The sequence below is a fragment of the Prenolepis imparis genome, unplaced genomic scaffold, assembly GCF_030444845.1.
Source record: "Prenolepis imparis isolate NDT839.2.m4 unplaced genomic scaffold, iyPreImpa1.0 SCAF_17, whole genome shotgun sequence".
NCBI classification, from domain to species: Eukaryota; Metazoa; Arthropoda; class Insecta; order Hymenoptera; family Formicidae; genus Prenolepis; species Prenolepis imparis.
The window spans coordinates 1,832,970-1,842,898 of record NW_028141175.1 but is presented as its reverse complement, the minus strand read 5'-3'; the positions used below and the strand labels follow the sequence as shown (position 1 = coordinate 1,842,898).

Sequence of the window (9,929 nt, the reverse complement as noted above, 5' to 3'; positions counted from 1 at the left end):
AAAGATATAAAATAATAGGTATATATATTATATATTTTGTTATACACGCTGTGTGTTGTAAAGGTAATGTTTGATAACCTTGTTCCATGTTTTCACATTTCTTATTTTTACTTTTATTACTTTTCATAAGCATATATGTATTATCTATGTGTGCGGGTGTATGATATCATCGGTGACGTCATCTTTGGTACTATGCTAAAAGGCAGTGCTTCAGCTTCAGTCAATCGCTGACAGCCAATGTACAACAACGTGCTTTCTTCAGGTTAGTACAGTGTTTTTTCGATTGTGTGTATCAAATATATATTGCAGCATTATCATATAATGATATTTTTAAATGAAATGTTTATAGTGTCAAAAGTGCAAAAATGTATCAAAAATACAATAATAAAATGGAAGATTACAATGTGAGCAAAAAATATTGTTAGTATTGATAAAATATAATCGGCGGCGATTATATAGGAGATAATTTCTGTAATCTTTGTGTGGGCGAGTAAACATTAAATGAGAATTAAGCGAATTGATAGATAAATTTGTGACTCGCACCTTATACGTATTAATTCCCTCGTGTTCTGGATATTTAAAAATAACCCGTGACTACGAGTGCTTTTATATATACATGTATGTGTGTGTGTGTGTGTGTGTGTGTGTATTTTCACTCTTGCACTTTCTCAGCGTCAAAAAGAACGTGCGTTCAACTGAGTTATGACGTCATAAGTGAGAATTATCTGAGTTTTGATGTAAATGAAAAGCAACTAATATTGCGCACTAAATTTAAATTATTTCGGAAATCGTTCGAAATAGAGGTCACTCGTGTTTATATGAACTTGTTTGCTTAAAATGACCGATACTATCACCTCCTAGAGTAGTGACCTTTCCTCCCGGGACACCCTGTATATAATATATGTATATATATGTATACATATGTATGTATATATATGTATATGTATGTATATATAATATTTAGAGATATAAATATATGAACGTGAAATTTGAAAAGAGAAGTAAAAGAAATAAGAGGAGTTATGATATTTCTATTTTCTGAAAACGAGCAGTAAAAATCTTTGCTGTAGGTTATATCTTGAAAACTTGACATTGTCATAGCACCTGACCTACTTATCATACATTAGTGTCTTCATTTATATGTGTTAAATAAAATAAATTTTAATAAATTACGATAAATGTACAATATATAGAAAAATTATCTTTATCTTTTTTTTTCAGAGTTGACGTTAAAATAAGGCAACAATGTCTCATTCTGTGACAATTAGAACACAAACAGTGACGACCAATTCGTCGACGATTGTCATCAACACTGACTATTTAAAAAGTTGGAGCGGTATTTTAAAGTTCCTACAATTGGTATGCACTTTTCTTACTACATTTATTTCTTCACATCGATTATCCTCATTATAACATCTTTATCAAGTAAAGTATCTATTAATATACTCACCCATAAAAACAAATAGGCCACCAAATTTTAGTACAATTTTTTGACATCTTTGAATTACGATAAGTCAGTAAAAAATATTTTTTTCAATAATATGTATGATACACTTTTTTAGGATTAATTGTTTAAACTTTGCATTTATTTAAAGAAATATTTATTACCGGCAATTTTTTGTTTATATTGACAAAAAATTTAAGATTTTAATTTCTTTTTAAAATTTTTAATTTCTGAAAAAGTTTTTAATTATTGAAAAAGTTTTTCACGATAATTTGTTTCTGAATTGCAGATTTTATAAGAAAAGGTTTATTTTGTAACATTTTCTTTAAAACAGTATAATTTTATCAAAAAAGGTCGTAGAAAAATATTTAAAATATGGATTTGTTTGGAAATAAATTAGCTTAAAGATTCATACATTTTTGTATCGATTTCCTTGAGCTATATAAAAATTTTTTAAATATATTTTTTCCCCATTTTTTAACATCTATCTTCAATGTCCGCCATTTTATAAAACATTTTTTGTAATTCAATTTTGATCTTTTGTATGGATTATTAAGAGAAATGTTCAAGCTTTAATTTAAGCTTTGGTTTATCTCAATATATTTTTTTACTTAGTTATCGTAATTCAAAGATGTCAAAAAAATGTGCTAAAGTTTGATGGCCTACTTATTTTTGCGAGCGAGTATATATTTTAATATAAAATATTTGCTTTAATTAATTAATAATGAATAATTTTCTAACAATATTACAACATACTCTATAACATAATTTTAAACACGAATAATTTTAAAGTTTAACAATTTTTGCCGCGTGTATATTTAATTAACAATAAGATAAATATTTGACGTTTAAATAAAGAAATCAATAATATTGTTAATTTAGTGTATATAATTTATAAAAGATATTCAGGAAATCTTGTAATCTTTTTAAGTAGTATTACTCGCATTATCGCATGTGCTTGCGGCAATATCCGGTTTTAGCTATAATCGCGCATACATATTTACTTACGATAATAGTATGAGTAACGTAAATTCTAAATATTTTAAATATAATTTCAAATATATTTCTAAAACATTTAAAATATATAAAATAATTATATTTATATTGAGATATATTTTGTTAATTTTATATTAGTATAATTATAATTATTATAATAAATATGCGCTTATTATATATACGTTATCAAAACTTTTATAAATTTATTTTTAAAAATAAATAAATAAATATTATTTATTTAATTGATATTTCCATTTTTTTCAACAGGCGCTGGGTATAGTTTGCGTAGGCATTATTGGTAACGAATTTAATACTGTTTATTATCGAACTACGGCCGAATGTTTTTTTCTTCTTATAACGACCACTTTTATGATTGGCACTTTCATCCTTCTTCTCAGTTGTTTGATGTCCCTTTCTACTGCATCTATTATATCTAAAACGATTTACGTAAGTATTTTTATAATACATGCAAATACATATATGTATACATTTTTGACTTGTATTTATATAAAGAATTATCTCCATTTCGCTCGTATTGTACTACGATTTACGGTACATTTTGTATAAGTATGTATATTCTTTACACACACATCGAACGTGTATATAAAAATTATCTATTACATTTTGTTTAATTTATTAGATTACTTATACTCTATATGACTCAATAAATAAGAAATTGTTAATTTTAGAAACAAATGTTAAATTGCGTTAAAATTTATTTAAATAATATCAAAAATATGAAATTTAAGAAACCAATTGTTTCGATCAGAATTTATTATGCAACATTATGTTTATTGACATCAGAGATTTTGAACTTTTAGGAACTCCTTTATCATTCCATTGCATTTGGATTATTATTTGCGGCGTCATTGACACTTCTGGTATATGTCAGTAACAATAAGCATTTATATTCCTACGAATTGTTATTAGGCGCATCTGTAAGTACAATATTATATTCACAAAAATTCAAATTCTTAATCGATACGAGAAATGAAAATTATATTAGTATAGAGCAATTATAATAATAATGTTTTTTTTTTTGGATTATCAATTTATATATTATAAAGTGTCGCAAATTTAGTAAACTATCTTCTATGTATAAATTTTCAACTATAAAATTATGAAAGATGAATTATTAGGTCTGTGCCTATATATTTATTATATATTTATTATATATTAAATTTTTATATTTTATATAAATTTTATGTATAAATGTAAATTTAAAGCAAATATGCGTATGTAATATACATATATAAAATAATTTTACATTTATAACGTTATATTAGATTTTTATGTAGAAATAATTTGTTGATTTTTATTTAGATTTGCGGTCTAATAAATGCCGGTATATATCTCTTCAGCATGATTCTTGCTCTTCGCACTTATAGAGGGATCTAAGAGATTTAATTATATAATTGCGATGTTTTGAAAAGTGAAAACAAATGACTCTTATTATGTTTGGTTTTTACAAGCTAAATTTGTATATTGTATAAGAATTTTAATTAAATTAATGTGCATGTTTAATATAAACTACATATATAATATAATAAATTTTAAATACTTATTATACATTTTTAATATCTATTTTAAATCTATCTATTATTAAATTAATGTGCATATTTAATATAAACTGCATATATGTATAATATAATAAATTATAAATATTTATATATTATAAATTTTTAATATCTAATGTCGGAATATTCGATATATTTTTTCGGATTTTGAGAGAATGATGAAGAATATTTCTCCGTATTATACATTTTATAAATCTTTGAAATAGCATTCTTACATTTTTCACTTTTGTACGGTAATCATTGATTTGTAGACTAAATTACAAAATTGTAATACTCACTAGAAATAGTTTATTATTTTAATTGTAAGTATTTAAAAGAATTCATATACACTTGGGGAAAATTGTTTCTTTTTCTCATAAAATAAATAGTATACGTTATCTATTTTATATTATTTCAATTAATCATTATTTGAATTTCTTATTGTGTATATAATGTATATTATATACAATAAATATGTATATAGATATATATTACGATGCTTCTGATTGTGATTCTTACAACTATATCTTTATATATCAATGTAAATATATTCTTTTATATGTGTACATAATATTTATGTCTGCTAAATGTAATAATACAATCGAATGTGTAAATTTATATGATTTAATTTCTATTATAATTTAAACAGAAGAGATCAAACAAATTTGATTGGCAAATTACAAACTAATCTATCAATTATAGATTCGGATTATAGATTATTATGTTGTTATTATTTTTTCTTTGTATATTCAAAATATTATCAAAGTGACGACACAAAATTTTCTTAAATCTCATAGAATATAAATTCCTCAAATTGTGTACGGTTTTTTTCCATACATTCTATGTATAATAAAAAATAAAACATGTTTTAAAATATAACATTGCTGTGTGATGAAATATGTATCATCCTGCATGTCATTAGACCCAGTACAATGTTCAACACAAAATGACTTTTTCTCGAACACCGCAATGAAACTAGTCGTTTCTTATAGTTTTTTGGACGCTGAACCCGAATCTGGTTTCCAAATTGCTCCATCACGTCATAATTTTGAGAAATTTGCAAAAGAGGGCTATTTTTACGAACTTCGTCATATTATAGCTAATACAATATGTGATGTGCTGGAGAAGTTTTCTTACAATGAAAATAAAGTATATTGTTAGGACTTTCAACACTCAAAAGGAATTTATGGTGTCGGTTATGGTTAATAAGATATCCATGGTTAAATATGAGGTGTATTGCGGAAGTTAGCTGTGACTCGTCGCATTAACGATTTATCAAGTAGCTTTTAAATATGTTTATTTAAACTTAAAGTTCTTTTAGATCGCTGAATACGTATCCAATGTCAAAATTGTCAAATTTAAAATGATGCACTCAATATGACGGACTGACGGATGACAAAACTTAAAAAATGTTTAGATTGCAGTCTAAATATTTTTTAACATTTAAAGTTCTTCATTTTGAATTTGATAATTTTGACATTCGTATTCAGCGACCTAAAAAACCTTAAGTTTAAATAATAAACATACTTAAAAGTTACTTGGTAAATCGTTAATGACGAGTTAATAATAACTAACTTCCGCAATACACCTTATTTTTAATCATGGATATCTTATTAACCTTAATTGATACCAAAAATTCTCCTTTTGAGAATCGAAAGTCCTAACAATATACTTTATTTTAATTGCAAGAAAACTTTTCACGTCACATATTGTAGCTATAATATGACAAAGTTCGTAAAAATAGCCTTTTTGTTACAACTTTAATTGCAAATTTCTCAAAATTGTGACGTGATGGAGCAATTTGGAAATCAGATTCGTGTTCAGCGTCCAAAAAACTATAAAAAACAACTAATCTCGTTCCGGTTTTTTTTGTAGAACAATGTTATTTCTAAAATTGTCCGCGAATATTCAGAATATTCAGAATTATATATGGGTAACTTTATAAATTTTACTTGTGTATGTAGAATTTACAGTATTGCCTAAGAGAGTAGACTATAGGGATTAATATTACCAATAATTCAATTTATTTGTGTCACTTATTTGCGTCAATTTTTAAACAATTATATACTATTCTTGTTTATTTTCTGAATGATTGCCTATTCCGAAAATTAAAGAATCTAAATAACCGTACGATTTTTTTCGAGGCATCAATAATTTTCGAGTTATTGAAAAACTATTGAAGAGAGAGAGAGAGAGAGAGAGAGAGAGAGAGAAATAAAGTTCCCACAAATTAAATTTTATGAAATCCTAAAATGTTAACAAAATTATATTCTTTAATTAATTTTAGATAAAATTTACTTCAATGAAAATTTAATTGAGATTTAGTTATATAAAGGTATTGGATGATTGCAAAAGTTCGTGCCCGATTTGAAGTTATTACCACCATCTATGCAAATCGGGCACGAACTTTTGCAATCATCCAATATATAATGGAAAAATTAATTTTTTCTCAAAATTTTTGTTAAAGAAAAATTAATTCCAAATTGATCAGAATATTTGTTATTACAAGAATATTTAATAATTTTGGGACACTACACACACACACACACACACACTTATATTTTTATTTCTTCTTACATAATTTTAAAAATATTAAAATTTTCAATATTTGATTTATGTTGCATTAGCTTATTTAAATTTTTACATTCAAATTATGATAAAATATCAATTATTTTCTTGATATTGACAATAAAGGAATTATGTAAATAAAAATTACAAACATATATTTATATATAAAATTTTGCGAGCACTTATATGTTTATTCATATATTGTAAGAAGAAAACAAATAAAATAAAATTTAATAAAATAAAATTGAACAAAATAAAATTAAAGCAATATATGAAAGATATTTGATATTATCTTATTTTTTCGAATGCTTTGTGTTTCCTCTTGCTGTATAGTCAACCGACAAAACATTCAGTGTTTGTAGCATGTGCCAGAAATAGATGGCAATTTCCCTCGCGTCGAATGCTATACGGGGGGTTGTAACACATTCAAACTGTGTAGATGCATATGTCTACATCCTCAGTCTGTTTAAAGCTATCGTTGATAGCAGTCGTTTTCTGTTTTTCTAAAAATTCTCTCAGAGAAAACATAAAATTTACAATTTACAATTGAATTTTAAAAATATTGAACTTTTATGTAAGTATGTATAATATTTTTTTTTTAATCACTTTTTAATACGTCGAAAACTTTTGATTAATCTTTTATATATTTAAGTTTGATTTAACAAAATTAATTTAAAAAAATTGTTTTTGTGTATTTTATCTTTGTATATATGTAGATATATTTTAATAAAAATACCTACATTTTATTGCGTATAAAATTCCATTGTGTATAAAATATGTTTTAATATTTATATTAAAGAAGTTATCTAAAAAAAATTATTTTTATAAATAAAAGTAAACAATTCTAGTGGTAAAGTCAATTTTTTTAGAGAGAATTCTAGTAATAAAGTCAATTTTTTTAAAGAGAAAGAAAGCATGTATAAATATTCAGTATAAAAGAATTAATAAAAAAAAGTAAATAAATGGATTTACATGGACGAGACGGTTTAATGAGCATTGTGAAATAATTTAAATTATCTATTTAAAATACACAAACGAGTATTAAATTAATTTATTTGTAATATAGAATCATGGGTATAAATAATGCCGGACCGGTGATTAGGATACCGTCTTCTAATACGCATAGCGCAGGCGGTGTCAGTTGCTGCTGTTTCAGATGTTGCACATGCATACATATAGAATTCTTTAAATCATTACCTGGAATTGTAAAAATTTGCGAAACGGTAAGTAATTACAATGACATATATATCTAATAACAAATGTACAATTTGAGAAAAAGAAACGTATATGTATAAGAAAAGATTGTTACATCTATGTAATAAGAATTTGATATAAATTTGATTATATGTGTTTGCTTAAATTATTTCACTTCTATCATATTTCTCATAAATATTTATATATCCTAATATTAATGTAATTATATAAATATAATGTATAGTGTGTGTGTGTGTGTATATATATATATATATATATATATATATATATATATATATATATATATGTATATATACACACACACACACTATATATAATATACATACACATAATTTAATATATTTAATTTCAGATAATCAGTGGATTAATACAGAGCTTGCTTATCAATTATGGTCTGAAATATAGCTCATCTATTGGTTCGGCTTTTGAAGGATCATTGACCGCGGCATCTGCCTGCTTCTTAACTTCCGCTCTGTTACTTGCTTGTTATACAATTTCTGAAAAGACTTACAGGTTAATTCGTTCATCGTTGTTTGTATGTATATATTTATTTATATAAGATAAAAAACATTATACCAACAAAAGTATAAACTCGCATTATTTTGAATATTTTATTCTCTTTATATCTCTATTCTCTCATATATGTATGTGCATATTGCTTATGTTCTATGAAGAAAATATTATAATGAATATACATAATAAATTTTTTTTTAATTCTTTAATTTACTAAAGATTATGTATATTATATATTCTTATAATTAAAATTTTAGGAGATAATGTTCAACTCTTTAGCCTGCTTCCTGTACTTAAGCTCAGCATTCTATTTAGCATTTGCTACAAAATTATTTCTAATGACTGAGTATTATGTGAGACCCGGTTTCGACGTTTATCCTGCTATGACAGCTGCTTACGTAAGTTAATTTTCACACTAACACAAATCATAAATTTAACTCTTTCACTGATTTGCGTCATTATATTGTCATCATTTGTCTTTATAAATTATAAGACAAAGAATTATTATATAATATAATTATATATTATATAATATTTGTCAAATAATCCTAAATCTTTAATATGGCATATCTTTATGCTAAACAATAAAGCAAAAATTATATTAATAAAGAAAGATTAGTTTTGATTTTATGGAACTATAACATTTGATTACTCGTGATAGTATTTCATTCGAAGAAATATTAAAAGTGAGTCATGTGTATTGTAGATTTTAAGTGGCATTGTGGGAGTATTGCACGGAGCAGATGCATATTTATCCTTTGTGCATTACAAAACTGGAAGATAAATCAATTCTATTCACAGACGAGCACAAATTTTTTCAAAGAAAGATAAAACAAAGCAACAATCGAAAAAGCTTTGATTTTTTTATCATGATATGATTGTTAACCATATTAATGTAAATGAATAACATAGGAAAATTTTTTCTTATATTTTATAGAAATATATGTCCATTAATGATAAAGTTTTAATTATATTAATAAACAATATTCAGTAAAGTACTTTAGTACTTTAGAATTAGTAAAATATACACACACATACACACACACGCGCGCACATATTATACATATAAACATGCACACACATCAATAAGTTACATACATATTAGAGAAATTAACACACGCTACACAATTTATTGTATATTATTCTTACTTCGTTATTTTTATATTAATTTTTTCAAAAATAATTTAGATTTTATTCAATTGTGACAAACAAATCCATTGAAATCTGGTGCATCATAGTACTACTATATTATATGCACGGCGTAAAGGCTACTATTCGAAAAATAATACATTTACGTGGATTTACTCATTACGATAATATATATATTGTATATGTATTTTATTATATAAAAATAAACAACACACAATAAGAAATACGATAAGTATTTACTAAAATTAATACTTTGGCGTATTAATAATTTCATAAAATGTCAATAAGTATTATTTTATAAGAATCACTCGAAGTTAGTAAAACAGTTAAGTAATAAAATATTTTATTTTAAATATTTTATCACATGTCAAATAATATTTCATTTGTAATATGCGTGTAGCGCTATTTTAACATATTTTATTTTATATTTTATATTAATATAAATTATATAAACAGTACAATAATTTATTTAATTTTTACAAAAACTG

The 9,929-nt window shown here is 24.3% G+C and overlaps 2 protein-coding genes across 4 annotated transcripts; both read left to right on the top strand.

The window, feature by feature from the left end:
- The first annotated feature begins 148 nt into the window (after positions 1 to 148).
- On the top strand, positions 149 to 4,007 carry LOC145946570 (uncharacterized). 3 transcript variants are annotated; one of them, XM_083056258.1, is made up of 5 exons: positions 149 to 262; positions 1,222 to 1,359; positions 2,708 to 2,887; positions 3,262 to 3,378; positions 3,764 to 4,007. In XM_083056258.1, the coding sequence occupies exons 2-5, from the start codon at positions 1,246 to 1,248 to the stop codon at positions 3,836 to 3,838; spliced, it is 486 nt and encodes a 161-aa protein (XP_082912384.1). In that variant the 5' UTR covers positions 149 to 262; positions 1,222 to 1,245; the 3' UTR covers positions 3,839 to 4,007. The 3 variants fall into 3 exon arrangements, with proteins under 3 accessions (XP_082912384.1, XP_082912385.1, XP_082912387.1); XM_083056259.1 differs by lacking the exon at positions 149 to 262 and adding an exon at positions 350 to 404; XM_083056261.1 differs by lacking the exon at positions 149 to 262 and adding an exon at positions 446 to 1,066.
- Positions 4,008 to 6,782: 2,775 nt separating this feature from the next.
- Sing (MARVEL domain-containing protein sing) lies at positions 6,783 to 9,800 on the top strand. Its single transcript, XM_083056145.1, has 5 exons — positions 6,783 to 7,138; positions 7,631 to 7,787; positions 8,132 to 8,314; positions 8,550 to 8,690; positions 8,999 to 9,800. The coding sequence occupies exons 2-5, from the start codon at positions 7,635 to 7,637 to the stop codon at positions 9,074 to 9,076; spliced, it is 555 nt and encodes a 184-aa protein (XP_082912271.1). The 5' UTR covers positions 6,783 to 7,138; positions 7,631 to 7,634; the 3' UTR covers positions 9,077 to 9,800.
- Positions 9,801 to 9,929: the final 129 nt, after the last annotated feature.

Excerpts from the sequence above, each read along its gene's own strand:
- Sing (XM_083056145.1), top strand. The coding sequence starts at position 7,635 with ATGGGTATAAATAATGCCGGACCGGTGATTAGGATACCGTCTTCTAAT. Across the intron at positions 7,788-8,131 it reads TTGTAAAAATTTGCGAAACG|ATAATCAGTGGATTAATACA; the intron begins GTAAGTAATTAC and ends ATTTAATTTCAG. Across the intron at positions 8,691-8,998 it reads CTGCTATGACAGCTGCTTAC|ATTTTAAGTGGCATTGTGGG; the intron begins GTAAGTTAATTT and ends TGTGTATTGTAG.
- LOC145946570 (XM_083056258.1), top strand. The coding sequence starts at position 1,246 with ATGTCTCATTCTGTGACAATTAGAACACAAACAGTGACGACCAATTCG. Across the intron at positions 1,360-2,707 it reads TTTTAAAGTTCCTACAATTG|GCGCTGGGTATAGTTTGCGT; the intron begins GTATGCACTTTT and ends TTTTTTCAACAG. Across the intron at positions 2,888-3,261 it reads TTATATCTAAAACGATTTAC|GAACTCCTTTATCATTCCAT; the intron begins GTAAGTATTTTT and ends TTGAACTTTTAG.